General features: G+C 35.9%; 1 protein-coding gene across 4 annotated transcripts in view; it reads left to right on the top strand.

The window, feature by feature from the left end:
* The window catches only part of DCBLD2 (discoidin, CUB and LCCL domain containing 2), a 95,135-nt gene that overhangs the window by 21,931 nt on the left and 46,033 nt on the right, over window positions 1-27,171 (top strand). For 3 of the 4 annotated variants that reach the window (XM_056793374.1, XM_001371195.3, XM_056793375.1), the window contains 2 exons: window positions 819-1,046; window positions 13,032-13,169. In XM_056793374.1, the coding sequence (XP_056649352.1) occupies window positions 819-1,046; window positions 13,032-13,169 (366 nt within the window). The remainder of the gene's footprint in view (window positions 1-818; window positions 1,047-13,031; window positions 13,170-27,171) is intronic. The other variant, XM_056793376.1, reaches the window with a different exon arrangement.

Genomic DNA, 27,171 nt, shown 5'->3' with positions numbered 1-27,171 from the left:
CAAAGCCCTTTTTCTGTGTCTAATGAAATAATCGTGTGATTTTTGTTGGTTTGCTTGTTGATGTGGTCAATTATGTGGATGGTTTTCCTAATATTGAACCAGCCTGGTTTATATACCATCCCTGGTATAAATCCTACTTGATCATGGTGGATGACCCTTCTGATCACTTGCTGGAGTCTTTTTGCTATTATCCTATTTAAGATTTTTGCATCTATATTGATTAGGGTGATTGGTCTATAATGTTCTTTCTCTGTTTTTGGCCTGCCTGGCTTTGGGATCAGAACCATGTTTGTGTCATAAAAGGAATTTGGTAGAACTCCCTCTTTGCTTATTATGTCAAAGATTTTGTATAATATTGGGGTTAGCTGTTCTTTGAATGTTTGATAGAATTCACTGGTAAATCAATCAGGCCCTGGGGATTTTTTCTTAGGAAGTTCTTTGATGGCCTGTTGGATTTCTTTTTCTGATATGGGATTATTTAGGAAATCTATTTCTTCTTCTGTTAGTCTAGGAAATTTATATTTTTGTAAATATTCATCCATATCACCTAGGTTGGTATATTTATTGCCATATAGTTGGGCAAAGTAGTTTTTAATGATTGCCTTAATTTCCTCTTCATTGGAGGTGAGGTCCCCCCTTTCATCCTTGATGCTGTTAATTTGCCTTTCTTCTTTCCATTTCACCCATATATTTCATAGGACTTAGTCTGTCTTTTAGAATTTTTAAAGAGATTCTTAACATTTTGTGCAAATACCTATAGATTATTAAGCTAAAAATATAAATATATAATTGAGTTCATTTTTTTCCCTATTTTTTAGGTGATGGATGTGGACACACTGTATTAGGTCCTGAAAGTGGAACTTTTACATCGATAAACTACCCACATTCCTATCCTAACAGCACAGTTTGTGAGTGGGAGATCCGCGTGAAGACAGGGGAGAGAGTACACATCAAATTTGGTGACTTTGACATAGAAGATTCAGATTCTTGTCACTTTAATTATTTGAGAGTTTACAATGGAATTGGACTCAGCAGAACTGAGATAGGTAGGAATCTTTTTATTTTTATAAATGTGTTTGTAATGCTTTAATTCCTTGATTTATCAGTATTTAAGAACATCTTAAGGATCACACAGTGTCATTTGACAGAGAGGATTTGCTTTTTAACCATAAAGCAAATAAAATAGAAATAAGATGAAAATGTTTTACTTCAGAGTAAATTAAGATATATTTTGCAACAATTAGCACATAAGTTCTAGTGTTAAAATAATAAAATTGAACCTGTCATAACTTTTAATTATTAGGATTTTGTTTTGAAGATATTCTTAGGGAATTATTTGATATGTTGTGAATATTTCAAATTTTGGTATTTCATTAGTAGAAAATGCAATTTTTTTGTGTTAGTTTTTTATAATCCTTTGAGGACAAAGCTTTATCTACTTGTCTCTTTGTATTCCTAGCACTTTGGACAGTGCTTTGCCCTTAGTAAGTGCTTAATAAATGCTGTATTTACTCATTCATTAATAATTGTATTTTTCCTTAGTGCTTTTATACAGTGCAACTGTTCTTTAGCTTTAGCTTCAAAAGGATAGAAATTAATTATCTAACCATCAGATTTCTTGACAATTGCTTGCATTTGTACTTAATGAATAGAAGTTTAATTTATTCAAGGAGGTTCATTGGTATTATAAAGATAATGGAAGGAATATTACCTATATGTTTTTATTTTAAGAAATAAGAATCATAAAACAATTAACCAAGAACTATCTCTACCCCCTTTTTAAATAAGCCTCAGGCATTTGGCATATAATCTGAACTACTGGTTGAATAAAAATGAAATGTGAAAACTGTAAATCTTGAAATCTCTCAGACATGTGAATGTTAAAAATTTCACCATTGGGGAATTCTTAATTGGAACAAATTCCCTACTGGGAACATTCCCCATTTTGACTGTGAGAACTCGCCAGGATCAGAAATGGGAGGACTTCTACTCCACCCGTACTTAAGACTGCTTTAGGGGAGAAAACTCCTTGCTATAGGAGGGCCCCTACTCTACCCATACTTAAGACTGCTTTAGGAGAGAAAACTCCTTGCTAAACAATGAAAGTACTTGGACCCATGCTTATAATAAGGCAAGGAGTTCTTTTAGCCAGGCCTGTTTTTAGAATTGATACAATGAGATGCTAGGTACCTAAAAGGGTTGGGCAAGTTTTCTCTTGATGAGATTAGTTGACTCAGCTGTGTTTTCTCTCGTTCAGACTTACTGAGGAGATTGGTCTACACAGCAGCATTTTTTTCTGATTCAGACTTACTGAGGAGATTAGTCGACTTAGCAGGAATTTAGATGGGCAGTCCTTTGGAAAGCGTCTACAGTGATTGGTAGATGTAGGGACTTAGGGGAGGTGACATGGGAGAAAAACCCCTACATAAGAAAAAGCAGAATCTCTTGAGGATATCCTTTTGGAGAAATCCTTTTGGAGGATCTCTGATGAGGATTGCTTGGGAAGAATCTCTTGAGAGAGGCTCTTGGAGAAGGGAAGCTCTTGGAGGACAATCTCTAAGGAGGTCTCTGGAGCTCCTCTAAGGGGACTCTGTCCCTCTGGAGGCTCTGGAGAGAGGCCCTTTGGAACAGTCTCTGGCTGGAAGGCTTTTTGGTGAAGTCAGCTGAGATGGAGCTGGCCTGGTGTCACTAGAATCCTTGTTTAGGCAGACCTTGTGGTGAGTGTAAAAAGACAGACCGACTGATTCTCTCTCTTAAGACTCAGGTCTAGGCTATATTGGCTTGAGGCCCTTCATAATTATTCCTTTCCTACTCTTTCTCTAATTCCTCATATTATTAATTAAAATCTCTATAAAACCCAGTTGACTTGGGTATTTGAATAATTGGGAATATTTCCCTGGCGACCACCTTATATTTGATTTAAAAACCAAGACGCTGTAGTGAAACATATTTTCTGTGGTCAAATTACTCACCCTCTCTTATATCTATTACAATTTATATCTTCCACCATTTTAACTCACTACAGTTTATGGGCTTCACTATTTTAAATCTCACAAAACCACTCTAACCTTAAGAGCTTTTCATTCATTTATTCACTGAATACCTATGATGGGCAAAGGTTAGTATACAAATGTGTACGTTACAAGATAATCAAGAAGTCAGTATAAGTAAAGAAGCCTCCATAATTTAGACCAATTAATTTACTAAAAACTTAGTAGACAGCAGTCACCTTAACTGATAATGGCAATAAGCACCGATTTTTTTCTGACACTTTACGAAGTTGTTATTAAAGATAGCTTCTCTTATTAAGAATTCATATAACTTTTTCCAAATTGGTGTGGTCTTTCCTAACACCTTTGTGTAATAGGTCAGTAGAGTTTTTTCTATTTCTATGAAGTGCCTTTCTTTCACAAGTGTAACAGTGCTGTTAGGAATAGAATATTCCTACCTTTCTGTTTTTAGACTGGACTGGTGGCTATGGGGAAATGTACGTCATATTTATACCTAATCTTTAATTCTCATAAATATAATTTTTAAATTCTTATTTTTAGGAAAAACTGAACTAATCACAGGCTGTCTTCTTGAGGTTACCTAATCCCTCATGGATTTCAAAAATGCAGTTTAACAAATAATTATTAAATTAATCTTTGTTCAAGGAGTCAATCTGGAGACTTCAAAGATACAAAGGCAAAAAATGAAGTGTTTTTTATCATTAAGAACTTATATTCTATTAGGGATTTGCAGATGAGTACAAGATGAGATGATGATAGAGAGAATTCTAACAATCAGAGGACTCAAGAAGGAAGAGTAAGACTAAGAAGGAGTACCTGAGCTGAGTCATAAATGAAGTTGGGTATTCTAAGAGGCCCCAGTGAAGGAGGCCATTAAGATATGGGGGATAGCTAGCCTGTTCAAGAGAAAGGAGGTGAATGTTAAGTTTGGGGATAGCTATTAATCCAGTTTGGCAGGAACATATTGTATGTGGAATGGAATAATTTGTAATATCTTTAAAGGCAAGTGAGAGTATGATTCCAGAGGGATTTAAATAACAGGATGAGGAATTTGTATTTCTGTTAGAATCAGTTGGAAGCCAGTTTGAAGATTTTTGAGCAGGAGAATGGAATTGTTAGTTACATGCCTTAGGAATACTAATTAGGTAGATATGTAGTGTATGGATTTGAGAGGCAAAAGAAGGCAAAGAAATAGGGTATTTGGAAGAGAGCAGGCTCCTTCTTTCTCAAGACTAGAACCGGCCAAAGATATAGATGTGTCTTGAGATGTGTAGTAGAAGGTATGAGGAAAGTCATGCTATCTAGTTTTCTCAGGAAGACAAGAGGGTGAGTGCTGCTGTGAGAAATGGGACATGGGGTGATTCTGAAGTCTCTAGGAGAGAGGTGGGAGGCTTGGATTAGCCCCTGTCAGGAGTGTGGAGTTCATGTTGGAATGTACTGGAAGAAGGAAGACCAATTGAGAGGCTATTTTGATAGTCCAAGTAAGTGGTAATGAGGCCTTAAACTAGGACAGTAAGGTGTTTGGCAAGATGAGGAGAGATTTGAAAGATGTAGGGGAGGTAAAATTGACAGCATTTGGTAGCTGGATAGGCTATCAGATGAGAAAGAGAAGGAAGATTCAGAGGTGACTTTGAGATTAGGAATCTTGATGACTCTAATAGTGGTTCCTTTAAGAAATATAAGAAAGTTTGGAGGAGAGGTAGCAAGCTTTAATGAATTATTTTTTAAAACATGTTTCATGATGCCAATAGAACATCTTACTGGAGATAAATTCAGGAATGTGCTAAAGCCAGCGTGGCTCAGAAATCTGACTTCAATTTTCGGAAGGAGCATTTACATCTCGGAAATGCTACAAATTTGGGCTTGATTTATTGTTTTGTTGATTGTGTAGACTTAGTAAAATGATGGAGAAAATGTTAATAATGCAGATTTTATTTAAATATGTGATGCCTGAATTTTGGGGAATTGAGGAACCATTTCCCAGGAGATAATCTAGCTGGTACGATTTTTTTTTTGGCTTTTGGGTTTTTGGGAACGATAGCATGAAATCACATGTTACAATGACTCCACTGTGCTACTCTTCATCTAATACATTATTTATTTTCAACAGCAACAACAAAATGATCAATTTACATTTAAGAGCTATAAAGTCCTACAAAATCCTTCTTTCTGAAGCTCCTATTAATTGGATAAAAATGAGATTCTTCTGTACTTGCCTATAGCTATCTTGCTAGGGTAATGAAAATCCTGTTCTTTAATGTTCGCTCCAAACCATTTAGGAAGACATGACATTTAAATTGATCTTACCTATACATTATTCAAATCAAGAAAAATGGTATATTCAGGCTTACTCTGTCTTTCCTTCCTAATTGTATGAGAGATGATAAGGTTAGGACCTCGGCAATGTTGATGATGTTGAGTCATGTCCAATTTTCTGTGACCCCATTTGGGTTTGCCATTTCCTTTTCAAACTCATTTTACAGATAAGGAAACCAAGGCAAATAGGATTAAGTGACTTGTCCAGGTTGACACAGCCAATAAGCGTCTGAGGACAATTTTGGACTCAGGGTCTTCATAATTCCAGACTTGGAGTTCTAACCACTGCAACACTTAACTGCCTAGAACTTCCTTGAACATTTATAAAAATGCAAACAGAAGTATCATCTCTGTATGCTTTATTTTATTTTTATTCTTTAATTTTTTTTTTACTAATTATATATAAGAATTAATTTCCACCTAAATATTCCCAGGGTATATGATTGAATTTGTCTCTCCCCACCCCCAGCCCCCTGGTGCTGCAAGCCATTTGATCTGGGTTATACATGTATCATCATGCAAAGCATTTTTCCATATTGTTCATTTTTGTAAGTGAATAATCATATGAAATGAAAACCCCAAAACAAGTAAAAAAGTATATGCTTTGATCCACGTTCTGACTTCAACCGTTCTTTCTCTGGAGATGGACAGCATTCTTTGTCATATGTCCCTTAGAATTGTCCTAGATCGTAGTATTGCTAATAATAGCAAAGTCTATCACACTGGATCATTCAGTAACATTTCTGTTACTGTGTACAGTGTTCTCCTGGTTCTGCTTATTTCACTCTACAGTTCCAGAAAACTCTTCTGCAGTTGTAAGATAGAACTGTATTCTTAATACACACTTTATTATTTTAGATAACAGTATTTTCCAAATAGGGGAATATTTTTTATTTTTTTATTTTCCTTGCTTCCTTGCTCCCTTGCTCCCTTGCTCCCTCCCTTCCTTCCTTCCTTCCTTCCTTCCTTCCTTCCTTCCTTCCTTCCTTCCTTCCTTCCTTCCTTCCTTCCTTCCTTCCTTCCTTCCTTCCTTCCTTCCTTCCTTCCTTCCTCTCTCCCTCCCTCTCTTCTTCCCTCTTTTTCCTCCCCTCTCCTCGACTCCCCTCCCCTCCCCTTCTCTCCCCTCCCCAGGGTCACACAGTAAGGAAATGCTTGAGGCCATATTTGAATCTAGGTCCTCCTAACTCCAGGCCTGGCATTCTATCCATTGTGATACTTACTATGATTTTTACTTTAAAATTTTCTTAAGTATGTAATCTTTCTCTAGCAGTAATATAGTTGATACAATTTCAGTATATTGAGGTCCACTTTGTGAGACCTGGTAACTTAGTATTTTTACATTTTTAAAAAATATTACCTATAAATATGAGAAAAATTTAAGTATTTCTAATGCACTAGTGTAATGTAAATTTCAGGGTAGAGGATGTTATCTGCCTTTGCATTCACAGTTCAGCTTACTTCTTAATAAATCTCATTAACCCCCTTTTGTGGCAAAGAACATCCAGTACTGATGAATCTATTTGAAGCTACGCACTTTAACAAGAATTAACAGGCTTATGTTAAATTTTTGCTTGATATCATCGATCTTATTTTTTAGCTATTTCCTACTGGTTTGAATATTTAATGTGCTGGGCACAGATTTTGAATTCAACCAGCTTTGCAGCCAAATTATAAAGCAGCACCAAGAACTGAAATTATACTACAATACTTTGGCTGGTGAGAGATGAAAGAGAGGAGAATGAAATACTTCTGAGTTCCTATTTTTAAAAATAGATTTTTATTTTTAGTATTCAAAACCTTTCTTCCCTAGATTTTTTTCTGGTAATTCAGTATTTAAGAACTCCATGCCTTAACATTTCTTCACCTTTTTTTTTCTTGTGGAATGAAACATAAAGAATGTGATGACTGCTGCATGTTTTGGGGAACTGAGGGTGTTAGCTGTGTATGTGCTTAAATAAAAACCTTAGAGTCAGAAAGAATCAATGTAAAGATTGCTAGGATATGTTTGTATTCAGTAATTATATGCCAGAATGAGAGGTTTTGAGAGTAATACCCCTCAAAAGTAAGAATATTGGGATCTTACAGAGTGGCAGAGGCACTGGCAGAGTGATAAGGGAAATCTATTGTTTGACTTTTGGCCTTCTACAATAAGATAGTTAGCACAAAGCTCTTGTAAGGATCTTCAGAGTACAATAGTATGTTCCCTTTGAAATGATGAAAGAGAAATCCTCCTGGTCTAGAAAGTAAACAAGGAATGTGAATATCCCCAGCTATGGAAAGCTCACAATAGAGATTTGTGTCAGCATTCTCTTCTTGGGCAGGTCAGAAAATTGATCTGTGGGTGTCTGATGAAGATGAAAATAAAGAGCAAAACTGTACAACATAATACAGAAAGGATAGTACAGTACGATGGAAACATTATTAGATTAATTTCAAGACCTGTGCAGAAGTGGTCATGTATTCAAATTTGTACTATTTGAGGTTATAATTGTATGTGAAATATAGTCAGATTCCAGCCCAATGAAAATTTTTAAAAATAAATTTGAATCTATTTAAGAACATAATATGAAAACAAAGGATAACAAAACTGTTTCTGATTCAGGTTATTACAAAATGATGAGTTGTTTTAGAAAATATAAATTTTTAAAATAAAAAAATAATTAAAAATCATACCTGAAGATAAGCCACAGTGATAATATGACAAAAAATGTTGATTAAAATATTTTAGTAGTGAAGAGTGGACTGACTATCTTTTCTTTCTTTAAATACATTCATATGCTATTTGGTGGACCAGAGCTTTATTCACATATCAGTGATTTTGGGTGCTCTCACATTCTAACACAGAGAATGAAGTATAATTGGATGACCTGGGGCATTTTCTAAAATCAGTAATGCTTTAAATTCAGTATTGTTGTCCTTGCAATATTTTTCAACTGCTAGGCTAAAATAACTTGGAAACCATTCTTTGAAAATAGCTTTAGTCATCCATGCTTTCTTATTTGACCACTAAAGACCTGGAAAGCAATCAGTAATTGTAGGCTGTCAGAGAATGAGGATTTTGAGACCAGTAAACAATCATTGCTTTTCATCTAATCCCCTTCTGCTTTACTCCACAGTAAAAGTGTTAGGTCATCCTTAGACAATTTAAAAGCAAATTGAGTTCTTTTCTTTCTTAGAATGTAAGTTCTAGAATGCATTCTTTTCCCAGAAGAAGTTTGTTTTTTCTAGATTAAAAATATGTTTATAAGTGTATCTTGCTCTTTTGATTATCTTCTTCAGAACATCATGATATATTTCCCTGCCAAGTCTTCATCTGTACTGGCTGACTCTCCAGTAATATTAACATTATGCAATTGAATTTGTGGTTTGCAGCAAAAGTTTCTTCACTGTCCAATTCATTCTCATTTTCTTTCACTGACTTATAGAAATTTGAATGGCTCCTCTGCTAAAAGCAGGTTATCTTGTTTATTTGCTTTTTTAGTAATCTTCAATCCTCATAGCTAAAAGCTTTCCATTTCTATCCCTGTAAGACTTCTATTCTTTCCAATTGTTTGTAGTTCACAAAAAGCTGATGTGGCATTGTCCTTTTCTTTTATTCTGCTTATGTGTTTCATAATATTCCATACTATGGATTCAGCCATTTTGGCATTTTTTTTCCTAGTTTTAGAAATGAGAAGAAGAAATTACCTGAACGAGAATGGTAACATAGAATGGTAATATTGCTGAGAAAGGTATAGTTACAGTATACTTTGTAGAAATTAAACTGACAAGACAGTGACTATGGGAGGTGAGGAATAAAGAATTGATGAGGATGACTGGAAAGATGATGATTCCCTTTTACAGAAACAGGAACGTTGGGGAGAGAAATGGATCTAGACTGCTAGAATAGTCTTTTAATTATTCTCTATTCTCAAAAAGAATTGAATTCTTTTTCTTTCCTTTCTCTAATTCATCTTCCAGATAGCTGCAAAATTGATATTCCTAAAGCACAGGTCTTACCCTATTACTTCCCTGATCAAGAAGCTTCAGTGGCTCACTTTTCTCTCTGAATGCTTCTGGCATTTAAATCCCTTAGCCATCTGGTTCCAATTTATTTTTATGATTTATTTCTCATTATTGTTATTATTAGCAGTTATAATAATAATTATTACATATTGTCCTACTAACTATTCTCTTTTATTCTACTTTTATTATTAAAAGTTATTCTACTTTTGTCCCTTTATACAGGCTGCCATATCTTCCACATATTTCTTTTTCCTGTGACTCTTCCCTCCTTCTTCCCATCACTGGAATCCTATTGTATTCTCTCTCCTCATTTCCATCTTTTAAAATTTTGGTTCTCTTCTAGACCCAGCTTAGGCACTGTCTTCTACAAGAAGCCTTTCTGGATCCTCACAATTGTTAGCATTCTTCTTTCCTCTCTATCCTCACCCTTAAATTTACATCTGAATAGGACCTTAGTGGACTTGAAGTCCTAGCTGCTCATTTATAAACTAAGGAAATTGAGGCTGAGGGAAGTTAGGTGACTTGCTGACAGTCAATCAGCCAACAATTATTTAAGCATCTGTTTTGTGCTAGGTGATGGAGATGCAGATGCAAAAAATGAGACAATCCCTATTCTCCAGGACTTGACATGCTAATGAGGAAAACAACAAATACATATAAAAATATGTGCAGCATGGGCATAAAGTTAATAAGTACAAATACGTAAAAGTGATTATATAGAAGATCATTTGGGAAGAAGGGCATGAGCAGATGTGATGAGCAGAAAGTTCATGCAGAAGATGGTTCTTGAATTTCATCTTCAAGGAAGAGAGATATTCTTGGAGGTGGAGGTCAAGGAGTGCATTCCAATCTATGGGACTAGAGGGACAAAATATCAGGTTTTGTATTTGAGAGAAAGGAGCCTTGGGGTGGGTAAGAGGAAACAAGCATTTATTAACTCCCACCCCCATCCAGGCATTTTGCTAATTGAGTTATAAGGATTATCTCATTTGATTGTCATTCAAACAGAAGGCCAGTTTGGCAAGATAATGCCCAATGAAGAAAGAGAAGTTGTATCTAGGGTGCCCAGGGATTTAGAAGCAAGCAGAGAAATTTATATTTATCACAAAGACAGTTGGAAGCCACTGGATTTAATTGAGTACGTAAGTCACATCTGCCTTTAAGGGAAAATAGTTAGGTATTTGTATGGAGGATGGGTTGGAGTTGAGAAGTTAAGGCAGGAAGAACAATTACAAGTAGTATAGGTAGAGGAAATGGGGGTCTGAACTAAGGAGGGAAGATAAGGAGTCCATTTATCAACATTAAATTTAAGGAGTCTCCAGGACATCTAGTTTGACTGGTCAGTTGGTGATGCATAACTAAAGTTCAAGGGACAGACTAGTATTAGATATAAATTCTAGCAGTCATCTCATAGAGATGATAGTTAAACCTTTGGGAACTGATAAAGTTACAAAAAGAAAAGAGCCTGGATAGAGCCATTGAGGAATACACCCACAGTTAGGAGACATGAATGGCATAGATAACATCCAAAAAAGGAGACTGAGAAGGATTGATCCGATAGGTGGGAGGAAAGCCAGGAAAGAGCATTATCATGAAAGTCAGAGAGGAGAAAATTACCTAAGAGGAGGAGAATGGTTAGGAATCAAAGTCAACATTAACAGTTCCTAAGCATCTACTAGGAATCCTCCAACCATTGTGCTAAACAGTCTCAAATGCAGTAGGTATGTGGAAAATAATTGATTAAGACTGAGAAAACGCCATTAGATTTAACAATTAAAAAGATCATTGGTAACTTTGGAGAAAGTAGTTTCAATTGAATGCTTAAGTTTGAACCCAGTTTCAATAGCTTAAGAAGTGACAGAAATGGAGCCATTGAGTTTGGCTGATAGAGGAGAAATATTGTATGATATCTTGATGGATTGGTATGGTCTAGCAAAGTTTTTTGTTTTTTTTTTTAACTTGGGAGAGACATGAGCATAATTGAAAGGAACTGGTTGGGAGGGAGAGGTAAAAAATTCCAGAAGAGTTGGAAGTTAGTGACTGATTATGTGATCTGTGAGAGAATATCACAGGGGATGAGATTAAGTTCACACAGATTGGTTTGGGCAAGGAGAAGGGCTATGTGTTTTGTCAGAGTCTGGGGGAAAGAAGGGAAGAGTGGGAGATGTTATCAAGCAGTTTTGAGCTGAGAATGGCAAAAGAAGAGCTCTCCATTCTCAGTAAAGAGCCATGGTCCTCAGCTGCTGGGACTTGTGTAGGGAAGATAAGGTTTAGAATAGTTTCTTAGGGAGGGGAGATGAGGAATTAGAGAATAAAAGGACTTCTTTCTAGTGATTGCCCAGTTGAGGTTGGGATAACATGAGTTTGTAATATACCCGTCAGTGCAATTGAGTTTTCTTCTAACTGCTCATTGGCTAACAGTGAGGATAATCCAAGACTGAGGTTGGATGTGAAGCACAGTGAGAAAATAAAGGGGCAAGAATCTCAAAAGGAGTGGAGGGTTATGGAGCTGAAATAGCAACTATTGGGTAGAAGCTGGAAGAAGATAAAGCCAGAGTCAGGAGTAATGGCCTAAGAATTAGTGAGGGGTAAGAGATTTGGAGGATTGAATCAACTGGAACAGAAATTTGGATGGGGAGAGGCCTAGGGACAAATGGAATGATAAGTGGTTATGGTCATTTGGGGGGATTGTTAAAATAAGAGTAAACTGGTCAGGGCTTAGGTCTGCTTCTGTAACTGGGAGACTGTTGGGGGAGGTATGGGGGCTACCAGGGAACCATGCTACCAAGGAAGGATTTGGACCCAGGTCTTTGACTTCTAGCCTAGTCGTGTGTGTGTGTGTGTGTGTGTGTGTGTGTGTGTGTGTGTGTGTGTGTGTGTGTGTGTTTGCATTTACATATCTGCATGGTACTATTTTTTAGCAGAAACTCTTTATTTTTGTCTTTATTTCCAATGTCTCATACAGTACCTGGTATATTAGGTCATTGAATTGAATTTTTGAGCTTTGTTAAACAGACATACCAGAGTTCATAGATGGAAGCATGTCCATTAAAATCCTTAGTTCTGATGATGCTTCCATTGTTTTAAATATTTTGGAACTCATTTTTTGGAACCATTAGAACAAGTTTTTCTAGTTACATATTATTTAGTCAGCCACAATTAAAAGCTTACTAAATGCTAGACACTGTATCAAATGCTTTTTAGGTTCCAGGCCTTTGTTTTTTTTTCTCTTTCTTTCTGCTTTGCTGCTTGGTTCTTACTCTTTCTCTTGCACTCTCTTCTTTTTAGCTAGCAGCTTGAGGACCCCCAGGGAGAAAGCCTTTTTGTGAACTAAAAAACCCTAAGGAGAGGGGCTCTGGGGTTGGTCTGAAAAAAAAAAAGAGCTAGGAAGAAAGTCACTCAGAATATCAAAAAGCAAACTGTCTGAAAGTTCATCTGTGTGATAGCTTTGCTATAAATTAATAAAATGGAATAGGACCAGTAAGTGGAGAATTTGAAATTTACTACCTTCATTATCTTCTTTAAATAAGTTACTTAATTTTATTTTTCTTCAATAAAGTTATAGTTTAGTCAACCATTTCCAAGCTTTCAATATTATCGATTAATTTAATTGATTATAAATACACTGCTGACATCTATATTCTATCATATTATGCATGTTGGGTATCTAAAGCTAATATATTTTTAAAATTTTCTTAGGCAAATACTGTGGTCTGGGATTGCAAATGAACCATTCGATTGAATCAAAAAGCAATGAAATGACAGTACTATTCATGAGTGGAACCCACGTTTCTGGACGAGGATTTTTGGCCTCCTACTCGGTTATAAATAAACCAGGTAATTTCTAGTTTTATAGCTACTCGCATTTTGCCAGATTAAAACAAAACAAAATTTCTTCAAATATTTCATGTTTGAGATGGAAGGGAGAAGACAATCAAAACTATCCTATATGCTTGTGTTTTGAAAAATCCTAATGTTTAAAAAAGATTTTAACATCATAAAAATGTAGAGTTTTATTATTCCAATGCAAACATACCACTTCATATGTGGGCTTGACAATGGTAGAGTAATTCAGCGTGAAACGTTTTTTGAATTGCAGAATGCATACTTTGATTTTTATGAAAACCACATTTGTATTTGTTTTGAAATAAATTTAGCTTTCTCTTTATTTTGTGCAACCAATATATATGATGTTTATTAATCTCAAAGTAAGTTGGACATTAGAACTACTGGGTGCTCATTTTCATAGCTCATTAAGGAGTATCAGGTAGAGGAAGCAAAGTTAGCAATGGAACCAAGAAAATGTATCATGGAAGCAATAGGAGGAGAGGATAAGAATATCAAGGACACAGTGGGTGGTCAAAGTGTTACTTGGTGCAGAGAGATTGAGTGAAGGGTACTGAGAAAAGGCTATTGATTTTAGCTCCTAGGAGATGGCCTTTTATGGATAGAAAAGAATCTGTAAGGGTTTGTGGTAGGGAGCCATTGAGGTGCATTAATTGGAAAAATCATTGAATATAGAGGTGAGAGAGGATAATGGCAAATTCTGAAAAGGTAAGGTAGAAGGAAGATAAATTGGAGAAAGAGGAAACACAGAGAAAGAACCTTGAGATTGCTATATGATAACACCAAAGATGTTTTGGAAGAGGAAATTATTGAGGAATAGTGGCAGAGTAATGGTCTAGAAGAAATTAGGAGCATCTTGGTCCCTCCTCTGATCCTTTCCAGGGAAGTAATTTCCCTTGAGAGAAAGATAAAAGGGATCTGTTAACCTTAATGGGAAGCCAGGCTTCTTTTATTCAAAAAGATAGAAGATTTGCTTTAGAAAAAGTTTGAGATAAAAATGAGTTTGCTTATAATAGAACAAGAAGATTTCAGGGGCTAAAGAAAACTTTGAGAAGGAGGAAGATTCTGGCAAGGGATTCTAAAAGCATAAGGGGATGGGAAAGTGGTGACCAGGGCTGGAGTGAATGTGAGAAGGGAGGAATAGAAATCATAAATGTTGAAGGAGGTGGTATTTTAATAATTACCAAGTCGTGAACATTTTTTCTCTACAAAATATTTTTCATCCATGTTCTTCTTTACCTGAGCCACCATGCTAGTTTAGGTCTTAATTACCTCTCAAATGAATTATTACAGGTAACAAAATAAACCTTTTTAAAGAATCAGTCTGATGGCACTCATAGAAGCCTAGTTCAGGAGTGAAATGTGGGAAAGAAAGTTTTTCCTTTAATTCAACAAATATTCATCAAGCAATACACTGAAGATCAGTGGGAAGATAAAAACCAGTTCCTGGCATCTAAAAGTTTACAATTTAGTAGAATACAAACTGAATGTTATAATCAAGGTTATAGTAAAATATATACACAAAAACTATACTGCAGATTAGAAAATGATTAACTGATTAGAAGTAAAAAAGGAAGTGGTCTCCACTAGCTCAGGAGCTCAAGGAAAGGCTTTATTGAGGTCTTTGTAACTGAATAAAGAGAAGGATTTCACCACGTAGGAATGTTGGGGGAGTTTATTTCAGTCGGGGGAATAGAATGTGGAGGTGCCCGGTGATGGGAGGACAGAAAATTATGGAAAGCTCATTGTCCAGTTTGACTAGGATAAAGATTTTAAAGACAAAGTAGGGTAGTGTGAGATAAATTTGGAAAGGTAGATTGGACCCGTATTGTTGGAGGGCCTTGGATGTTGAAATAAGTCATTCATATGAGATAGTGTGCTTTCATGAATTTTAAAGAGCTGTATACATGTTAATTGTTATTTTATGGCATGGGCAATGACAAGCCACTGATAATATTGAGAAGGAAAGGGATGTTGTTGACTTATTCATTAGGAAGATGGCAACAACTGTGTGAAGGTTTTAGAGACGGAAGAGGCCAAATGAATCTAGGCCCAGTTAGGAAGCTATTATAATAGTCCATATAGAAAAAATTAGGACCTGGCATTAGAAGAAAGAAGACATATATTCCTTTAAACAAAAGGGTAGAAATGGAAAGTTGAAGGAGTTCCCATTGGAGAACATGAATGCCAGTAACACAGGAAATGAAATCACTTGTTAAAAGAAAAGGCACTGGGAGGGTTGGTTGGAACCTTGGTGTTTGGGGCAGGAGATGGAGGTTGAAAGTAGGAGTATTGGGGAGATAATTAGAAAGGAATAAAAGCATTTCTCTTCATTTTTGTAGGATTATTTGAATTTAGTTAGCAAGGATTTTAAGTATAGGCCCCCCTAGCCTTTCTTGAGAAATTCTTCCAGTGGAACAAGGGAAGGGAATTAGCATTTATGTGCTAGACGTCATGCTTTTTGGTTACAAACAGTATCTCATTTGATCTTTATAACAACCCTGGGAGGTAGGTACTATTACTGTCCCCATCTTACAGTTGAGGAAACTGAGACAAAAAGGTCAAGTGACTTGCCCACTTAAACAGATAGAATGTGTCTGAGTCTGGATTTGAAGTTGAGTCTTCTTGACACCAGATCCAGTGTTTTTTACACTGTACCATGTAAGTAGTACTCAGCAGCTCAGAAGTAATAATAGAGAGAGTTGAATTCCATTCCTTGTTCTTACCCCATTACTCACCAGTCTCAATTAACATGGCCCTAAAGCCTTCCCAGAATCTCAGCATTGGGAGGGACCACAGAGACCATATAATACTATATATACTTAACCAATAAATGATCGTCAGACCTTTACTTCAAGACCTTCAGATGTAATCTGTTCCAATTTTTGCCAGTTCTAATTGTTAGGAAACTTTTCCTTACCTCAAATCTAATTGTTTTGCTTTTGTAACTTTTACTCACTTCCCCTGCGCCTTTGGGGTCAAAACCAAGTCTATTCAGACTTCCATATGGCAACTTTCAGCATCTGAAGATGGTTATCATGGCCCTTATCCTTCAGCCCTCACAAAGTCTTCTGTTTTCAAAGTTAAATTTCTTCACTTATTTTTTCAGTTAATTCACATAAGATGTAGATTTAAGGTCCCTTACTACCTGGATTGCCTTCTCTGAACATCCTCTAGGTTATAGTAGTACCCTTCCTAAAATGTGAGATTTAGAATGGAACACAACAGTTCAGATGTGATTTGATCAGAGCAGAGTACATTCCAAAGGGAGTTATTTTAGTGATTTACTTATTAGGTGTTTGATATTGTGAGTAAAGATATATGAAGCTAGGACAGCGAATGAAGAGAGTGATATTGAAGAATCAGCAGCTAAAATGAGTATGAAGAAAAGTGTAGAAAGAAGACTTATAGAAGGAGAGGAGATGGTGGTTAGAGTGGAAGCAGCCATGAGATATACAATATGACAGTTCCACTCTAGTCATTGAGATAGCCTAAGGAGAGTGCAGATATTGGTCTTGGTTTTAAGGCAGAAGAGCAATAAGGGCTGGGCATTTAGGATCAAGTGACTTGCCACAGGTAGGAAGCGTCTAAGGCCAGATTTGAGCCCAGAACCTTGCATCTCTAGGCCTGGCTCTCAATCCACTGAGCCACTTAGTTGCCCCATAAAGTCATGAGACTCTGGGAAGTAAAAATAAATCTAGTTAAAAGAGATAGGGAAGGTAATTACATCCTGATAAAAGGCAGTATAGACAGTGAGGAAATATCTGTACTCAACATGTATGCACCAAATGGCATAGCATCCAAATTTCTAAAGGAGAAACTAGAGGAACTCAAGGACGAAATAGATAGAAAAACTATACTAGTGGGAGACCTGAACCTTCCTCTATCCAAACTAGATAAATCAAACCAAAAATAAGTGAGAAAGAGGTAAGAGAAGTGAATGAAATCTTAGAAAAATTAGAGTTAGTAGACATGTGGAGAAAAATAAATAGGGACAAAAGGGAATATACTTTCTTTCCTGCAGCACATGGTACATTCACAAAAATTGACCATGTATTAGGGCATAAAAACATTGCAAAAAAGTGCAAAAGAGCAGAAAGAATGAATGCAACTTTCTCAGATCACAATGCAATGAAAATAATAATTAGTAAGGGAACATGGAGAGGTAAATCAAAAATTAATTGGAAATTTAAAAATATGATTCTCCAAAACCGGTTAAAGAACAAATCGTAGAAACAAGTAATAACTTCATTGAAGAAAATTATAATGGTGAGACATCCGTTCAAAACCTATGGGATGCAGACAAAGCAGTTCTCAGGGGGAAATTTATGTCCTTGAGTTCATATATTAACAAATTAAGAAGGGCAGAGGTCAATGAATTGGGAATGCAAATTAAAAAACTAGAAAGTGAGCAAATTAAAAATCCTCAGATGAAGGCTAAATTAGAGATCCTAAAAATCAAAGGAGAAATTAATAAAATTGAAAGTCAAAGAACAATTGATTTAATAAATAAGACTAGAAGGTGGTACTTTGAAAAAACAAATAAAATACACGAAGTACTCCTCAGTCTAATTAAAAAAAGAAAGAAGAAAACCAAATTCACAGTATCCAGGATGAAAAGGGAGACCTCACCTCTAATGAAGAGGAAATTAAGGCAATCATTAAAAACTACTATGCCCTCCACTGGCAGAGCTCACAGAACACCTTCTACACTAAACCCCCAGGGGACAACTCCCAGGAATGTAATTGCCAAATTCCAAAGCTATCAAACAAAAGAAAAAATCCTACAGGAAGCCAGAAAAAGACAATTTAGATATAAAGGAATGCCAATCAGGGTCACACAAGACCTTGCAAGTTCTACGCTGAATGATCGTAAGGCATGGAACATGATCTTCAGAAAGGCAAGGGAGCTGGGTCTCCAACCAAGAATCAGCTACCCAGCAAAACTGACTATATACTTCCAAGGGAAAGTATGGGCATTCAACAAAATTGAAGACTTCCAACTTTTTGCAAAGAAAAGACCAGAGCTCTGTGGAAAGTTTGATACCGAAAATCAAAGAGCAAGGAATACCTGAAAAGGTAAATATTAAGGAAAGGGGAAAAATGTTATCTTCTTTTACTCAAACTCTCTTCTATAAGGACTACATTTATATCAACCTATGTATACTAATATGTGGGGAAAATGTAATGTATAAATAGGGGGTAAAGAAAGACCAAATGGAATAATGGTTCTCACACAAGGATTCACAGGGGAGGGGGAGGGGAAGAAAGCTCCTATGGGAAGGAGAGGAAGAGAGGGGGGGGGGTTTACTTAAACCTCAATCTCGGGGAAATCAACTCTGAGAGGGAAAAACATCCAGATCCATTGGGATCTTGAATTCTATCTTACCCAACAAGGGTAAGGAGAAGGGAAAACCAAGGGGGGGAGGGGGAGAGGGAGAACAAAAAGGGAGGGAAAGAGAGGGGGGAGGGGGAGGGAACAAAAGGGGAGGGACTAAGGAGGGAAACATCAAGGGAGGGGACAAGGGGGACTGATTCAAAGTAAATCACTGGACTAAAAGGTAGAGCCGAAGAGGAAAAGGTTGGAATTGGGGAAGGCAATCAAAATGCCAGGGAGTCCACAAATGACAATCATAACTTTGAACGTGAATGGGATGAACTCACCCATAAAACGTAGACGAATAGCAGAATGGATTAGAATCCAAAACCCTACCATATGTTGTCTTCAGGAAACACACATGAGGCGGGTTGACACCCACAAGGTCGGAATTAAAGGATGGAGTGAGACCTTCTGGGCCTCAGCTGATAGAAAGAAGGCAGGAGTGGTAATCATGATGTCTGATGGGGCCAATGCAGAAGTGGACCTGATCAAAGGGGATAGGGAAGGTAATTATATTTTGTTAAAAGGGACTCTAGACAATGAGGAAATATCATTAATCAACATGTATGCACCAAATAATATAGCACCCAAATTTCTAATGGAGAAACTAGGAGAATTGAAGGAAGAAATAGACAATAAAACCATACTAGTGGGAGACTTAAACCAACCATTATCAAATTTAGATAAATCAAATCAAAAAATAAATAAGAAAGAGGTAAAAGAAGTGAATGAAATCTTAGAAAAATTAGAATTAATAGACATATGGAGAAAAATAAATAGGGATAAAAAGGAATACACCTTCTTCTCAGCACCACATGGCACATTCACAAAAATTGACCATACATTAGGTCACAGAAACATAGCACACAAATGCAAAAAAGCAGAAATAATGAATGCAGCCTTCTCAGATCACAAGGCAATAAAAATAATGATTAGTAATGGTACATGGAAAACCAAATCTAAAACCAATTGGAAATTAAACAATATGATACTCCAAAACCGTTTAGCTAAAGAAGAAATCATAGAAACAATTAATAATTTCATCAAGGAAAATGACAATGGCGAAACATCCTTTCAAACCTTTTGGGATGCAGCCAAAGCGGTAATCAGAGGCAAATTCATATCCCTGAAAGCTCATATTAACAAACAAGGGAGAGCAGAGATCAATCAATTGGAAATGCAATTGAAAAAACTCGAAAACGATCAAATTAAAAACCCCCAGCAGAAAACCAAATTAGAAATCCTAAAAATTAAGGGAGAAATTAATAAAATCGAAAGTGATAGAACTATTGATTTAATAAATAAGACAAGAAGCTGGTACTTTGAAAAAACAAACAAAATAGACAAAGTACTGGTCAATCTAATTAAAAAAAGGAAGGAAGAAAAGCAAATTCACAGCATTAAAGATGAAAAGGGGGACAGCACCTCCAATGAGGAGGAAATTAAGGCAATCATTAGAAATTACTTTGCCCAATTATATGGCAATAAATACACCAATTTAGGAGAAATGGATGAATATATACAAAAATACAAACTGCCTAGACTAACAGAAGAGGAAATAGAATTCTTAAATAATCCCATATCAGAAATTGAAATTCATCAAGCCATCAAAGAACTTCCTAAGAAAAAATCCCCAGGGCCTGATGGATTCACCTGTGAATTCTATCAAACATTCAGAGAACAGTTAACCCCAATACTATACAAACTATTTGACATAATAAGCAAAGAGGGAGTTCTACCAAACTCCTTTTACGACACAAACATGGTACTGATTCCAAAACCAGGCAGGTCAAAAACAGAGAAAGAAAACTATAGACCAATCTCCCTAATGAATATAGATGCAAAAATTTTAAATAGGATACTAGCAAAAAGACTCCAGCAAGTGATCAGAAGGATCATTCACCATGATCAAGTAGGATTCATACCAGGGATGCAGGGCTGGTTCAACATTAGGAAAACCATCCACATAATTGACCACATCAACAAGCAAACTAGCAAGAACCACATGATTATCTCAATAGATGCAGAAAAAGCCTTTGATAAAATACAACACCCATTCCTATTAAAAACACTAGAAAGCATAGGAATAGAAGGGTCATTCCTAAAAATAATAAACAGTATATATCTAAAACCAACAGCTAATATCATCTGCAATGGGGATAAACTAGATGCATTCCCAATAAGATCAGGAGTGAAACAAGGATGCCCATTATCACCTCTACTATTTGACATTGTACTAGAAACACTAGCAGTAGCAATTAGAGAAGATAAAGAAATTGAAGGTATCAGAATAGGCAAGGAGGAGACCAAGTTATCACTCTTTGCGGATGACATGATGGTCTACTTAAAGAATCCTAGAGATTCAACCAAAAAGCTAATTGAAATAATCAACAACTTTAGCAAAGTTGCAGGATACAAAATAAACCCACATAAATCATCAGCTTTTCTATATATCTCCAACACAGCTCAGCAGCAAGAACTAGAAAGAGAAATCCCATTCAAAATCACCTTAGACAAAATAAAATACCTAGGAATCTATCTCCCAAGACAAACACAGGAACTATATGAACACAACTACAAAACACTCGCCACACAACTAAAACTAGACTTGAACAATTGGAAAAATATTAACTGCTCATGGATAGGACGAGCCAATATAATAAAAATGACCATCCTACCCAAACTTATTTATCTATTTAGTGCCATACCCATTGAACTACCAAAATACTTCTTCACTGATTTAGAAAAAACCATAACAAAGTTCATTTGGAAGAACAAAAGATCAAGGATATCCAGGGAAATAATGAAAAAAAACACATATGATGGGGGCCTTGCAGTCCCAGACCTCAAACTATATTACAAAGCAGCAGTCATCAAAACAATTTGGTACTGGCTAAGAAACAGAAAGGAAGATCAGTGGAATAGACTGGGGGAAAACGACCTCAGCAAGACAGTATACGATAAACCCAAAGATCCCAGCTTTTGGGACAAAAATCCACTATTCGATAAAAACTGCTGGGAAAATTGGAAGACAGTGTGGGAGAGACTAGGAATAGATCAACACCTCACACCCTACACCAAGATAAATTCAAAATGGGTGAGTGACTTAAACATAAAGAAGGAAACCATAAGTAAATTGGGTAAACACAGAATAGTATACATGTCAGACCTTTGGGAGGGGAAAGGCTTTAAAACCAAGCAAGATATAGAAAGAATCACAAAATGTAAAATAAATAATTTTGACTACATCAAACTAAAAAGCTTTTGTACAAACAAAACCAATATAACTAAAATCAGAAGGGAAACAACAAATTGGGAAAAAATCTTCATAGAAACCTCTGACAAAGGTTTAATTACTCATATTTATAATGAGCTAAATCAATTGTACAAAAAATCAAGCCATTCTCCAATTGATAAATGGGCAAGGGAAATGGATAGGCAGTTCTCAGATAAAGAAATCAAAACTATTAACAAGCACATGAAGAAGTGTTCTACATCTCTTATAATCAGAGAGATGCAAATCAAAACAACTCTGAGGTATCACCTCACACCTAGCAGATTGGCTAACATAACAGCAAAGGAAAGTAATGAATGCTGGAGGGGATGTGGCAAAGTAGGGACATTAATTCATTGCTGGTGGAGTTGTGAACTGATCCAACCATTCTGGAGGGCAATTTGGAACTATGCCCAAAGGGCGACAAAAGAATATCTACCCTTTGACCCAGCCATAGCACTGCTGGGTCTGTACCCCAAAGAGATAATGGACACAAAGACTTGTACAAAAATATTCATAGCTGCGCTCTTTGTGGTGGCCCAAAACTGGAAAACGAGGGGATGCCCATCAATTGGGGAATGGCTGAACAAACTGTGGTATATGTTGGTGATGGAATACTATTGTGCTACAAGGAATAATAAAGTGGAGAAGTTCCATGGAGACTGGAACAACCTCCAGGAAGTGATGCAGAGCGAGAGGAGCAGAACCAGGAGAACATTGTACACAGAGACTAATACACTGTGGTATAATCGAACGTAATGGACTTCTCCATTAGTGGCGGTGTAATGTCCCTGAACAACTTTCAGGGATCCAGGAGAAAAAAAAACACCATTCATAAGCAAAGGATAAACTATGGGAGTGGAAACACCGAGAAAAAGCAACTGCCTGAATACAGAGGTTGAGGGGACATGACAGAGGATAGACTTTAAATGAACACTCTAATGCAAATACTATCAACAAAGCAATGGGTTCAAATCAAGAAAACATCTAATGCCCAGTGGACTTACGCGTCTGCTATGGGGGGTGGGGGGGAGGAAAAGAAAATGATCTATGTCTTTAACGAATAATGCTTGGAAATGATCAAATAAAATATATTTAAAAAAAAAAAAAGAAAAAAAAAAGAAAAGAGAAGATTTTAGGACCAAGCAAGAGTTAGAAAATATTATAAAATCTAAAATAAATAATTTTGATTACATTAAATTAAAAAGGTTTTCTATAAACAAAACCAATGCAATCAAAATTAGACGGGAAGTAACAAATTGGGGAAAAAATCTTTATAACAAAATCCTTTGCCAAAGGAATACTTACTCAAATTTAAAAGGAGCTAAATCAATTGTACAAAAAAGCAAGCCATTCCCCAATTGATAAATGGGCAAGGGACATGAATAGGCAATTTTCAGATAAGGAAATCAAAATTATCAATAAGCACATGAAAAAGTGTACTAAATCTCTTATAATTAGAGAAATGTAAGTCAAAACAACTCTGAGGTACCAACTCACACCTAACTGATTGGTTAAAATGACAGCAAAGGAAAGTAATAAATTTTGGAGGGGGTGTGGCAAAATTGGGACATTAATTCAGTGTTGGTGGGGTTGTGAATTGATCCAACCATTCTGGAGGGCAATTTGGAACTATGCCCAAAGGGCACTAAAAGACTGTCTGCCCTTTGATCCAGCCATAGCACTGCTGAGTTTGTACGCCAGAGATAATAAGGAAAAAATACTTGTACAAAAATATTTATAGCCTTGCTTTTGTGGTGGCAAAAAACTGGAAAATGAGGGGATGCCCTTCAATTGGGGAATGGCTGAACAAATTGTGGTATATGTTGGTGATGGAATACTATTGTGCTCAAGGAATAATGAACTGGGGGAATTCCATGTGAACTGGAACAACCTCCAGGAATTGATGCCAAGTGAAAAGAGCAGAACCAGGAGAACATTATACACAGAGACTAATACATTGTGATACAATTGAATGTAATAGACTTCTCTACTATTGGCAATGCAATGATCCAGGACAATTCTGAGGGACTTATGAGAAAGAACAATATTCACATTCAGAGAAAGAACTGTGGGAGTAGAAACACAGAAGAAAAATAACTGCTTGATCACATGGGTCAATGGGGATATGATTGGGGATGTAGATTCTCTGTAGATTCTAAATGATCACCCTGGTGTAATTATTAATAATAGGGAAATAGGTCTTGATCAATGATACATGTAAAATGTAAAACCCAGTGGAATTGTGCATCAGCTAAATGGGTGGGGGAGGGGAGGGAAAGAACATGAATCATGTAACTATGGAAAAATATTCTAAATTAATTAATTAAATGAAAAATTTCAAATAAAATTTTTAAATATAAAAATAAAAAAAAAAAAACTACTATGCCCAATTATATGGCAACAAAAATGGCAATCTAGGTGAAATGGATGAATACTTACAAAAATATAAATTGCCTAGACAAACAGAGGAAGAAATAAATTACCTAAACAACCCCATATTAGAAAAAGAAATTGAACAAGCCATCAAAGAACTCCCCAAGAAAAAATCCCCAGGTTCTGATGGACTTACAAATGAATTCTATCAAACATTGAAAGAACAACTAATCCCAATATTATACAAACAATTTGACAGAATAAGCCAAGAAGGAGTTCCACCAAATTCATTTAACGACACAAATATGGTACTGATTCCACAGCCAGGCAGGTCAAAAACAGAGAAAGAAACCTATAGACCAAGCTCCTTAATGAATATAGATGCAAAAATATTAAATAGGATACTTGCAAAAAGATTCCAGCAAATCATCATGAGGGTTATTCACTATGACCAGGTAGGATTCATACCAGGAATGCAAGGATGGTTCACTATTAAGAAAACCATCCACATAATTGACCATATTAACAAGCAAACAGACAAAAATCACATGATTATCTCAATAGATGCAGAAAAAGCCTTTGATAAAATATAAAACCCATTCCTATTGAAAACACTAGAAAGTATAGGAATAGAAGGGCCTTTCCTAAAAATAATAAACAGTATATATCTAAAACAAATTAAAACCCCCCAGAAGAAAACCAAACTAGAGATCCTAAAAATTAAGGGAGAAATTAATAAAATCGAAAGTGATAGAACTATTAAACTAATAAATCAGACTAGAAGCTGGTACTTTGAAAAAAGAAACAAAATAGACAAAGTACTGGTCAATCTAATTAAAAAAAGGAAAGAAGAAAAGCAAATTAACAGATCAAAGATGAAAAGGGGGACCTTACCTCCAATGAAGATGAAATCAAAGCAATCATTAAAAATTACTTTGCCCAATTATATGGCAATAAATATACCAATCTAGGCTATATGGACGAATATATGCAAAAATATAAACTGCCTAGACTAACAGAAGAAGAAATAGAATTCTTAAATAATCCCATATCAGAAAATGAAATCCAACAGGTCATCAAAGAACTTTCTAAGAAAAAATCCCCAGGGCCTGATGGATTCACAAGTGAATTCTATCAAACATTCAAAGAACAGCTAACCCCATTATTATACAAACTATTTGACATAATAAGCAAAGAGAGAGTTCTACCAAATTCCTTTTATGACACAAACATGGTACTGATTCCAAAGCCAGGCAGGACAAAAACAGAGAAAGAACATTATAGACCAATCAGCCTAATGAAGATAGATGCAAAAATCTTAAATAGGATACTAGCAAAAAGACTCCAGCAAGTGATCAGGAGGGTCATCCACCATGATCAAGTAGGATTTATACCAGGGATGCAGGGCTGGTTCAATATTAGGAAAACCATCCACATAATTGACCATATCAACAAGCAAATCAACAAAAATCACATGATTATTTCAATAGACGCAGAAAAAGCCTTTGATAAAATACAACACTCATTCCTGTTAAAAACACTAGAAAGCATAGGAATAGAAAGGTCATTCCTAAAAATAATAAACAGTATATATCTAAAACCATCAGCTAATATCTGCAATGGGGATAAACTAGATGCATTCCCAATAAGATCAGGAGTGAAACAAGGATGCCCATTATCACCTCTATTATTTGACATTGTACTAGAAACACTAGCAGTAGCAATTAGAGAAGAAAAAGAAATTGAAGGCATTAAAATAGGCAAGGAGGGGAGACCAAGTTATCGCTCTTTGTGGATGACATGATGGTCTACTTAAAGAATCCTAGAGATTCAACCAAAAAGCTAATTGAAATAATCAACAACTTTTGCAAAATTGCAGGATACAAAATAAATCTGCATAAGTCATCAGCATTTCTATATATTTCCAACACAGCTCAGCAGCAAAAACTAGAAAGAGAAATCCCATTCAAAATCACCTTAGACAAAATAAAATACCTAGGAATCTACCTCCCAAGACAAACACAGGAACTATATGAACACAACTACAAAACACTCTCCACACAACTAAAACTAGATCTAAACAATTAGAAAAACATTGATTGCTCATGGATGGGACGAGATAACATAATACAAATGACAATCCTACCCAAATTAATTTACTTACTTAGTGCCATACCCATTGAACTACCAAAAAATATCTTTATGGAATTAGAAAAAACCATAACAGAGTTCATTTGGAAGAAGAAAAGATCAAGGATATGCAGGGAAATCATTATTATGCAAATTAGGCAAACACAGAATAGTATACTTGTCATATCTGTGGAAAAGGAAAGACTTTAAAACCAAGCAAAAGCTAGTAAAAATCACAAAATGTAAAATCAATAATTTTGATTACATCAAATTAAAAAGGTTTTGTACAAACAAAACAAATGCATCCAAAATCAGAAGGGAAGCAACACATTGAGGAACAATCTTCATAACATAAACCTCTGACAAAGATCTAATTACTCAAATTTATGAAGAGCTAAATCAATTGTACAAAACATCAAGCCATTCTCCAATTGATAAATGGGCAAGGGACATGGATACGCAATTTTCAGTTAAAGAAATCAAAACTATTAATAAACACATGAAAAAAGTGCTCTAAATATCTTATAATCAGAGAGATGCAAATCAAAACAACTCTCAGGTATCACCTCACACCTAGCAGATTGGCTCACATGACAGCAAAGGAAAGTAATGAATGTTGGAGGGGATGTGGCAAAGTTGGGGCATTAATGCATTGCTGGTGGAGTTTTGAATTGATCCAACCATTCTGGAGGGCAATTTGGAACTATGCCCAAAGGGCGATAAAAGACTGTCTGCCCTTTGATCCAGCCATAGTACTGCTGGGCTTGTACCCCAAAGAGATCATAAGGAAAAAGATTTGTACAAGAATATTCATAGCTGCGCTCTTTGTGGTG

The sequence above is a fragment of the Monodelphis domestica genome, chromosome 4, assembly GCF_027887165.1.
Source record: "Monodelphis domestica isolate mMonDom1 chromosome 4, mMonDom1.pri, whole genome shotgun sequence".
Classification (NCBI taxonomy): domain Eukaryota; kingdom Metazoa; phylum Chordata; class Mammalia; order Didelphimorphia; family Didelphidae; genus Monodelphis; species Monodelphis domestica.
The sequence above is the reverse complement of the archived record's forward strand: the minus strand, read 5'-3'. Positions and strand labels throughout refer to the sequence as shown.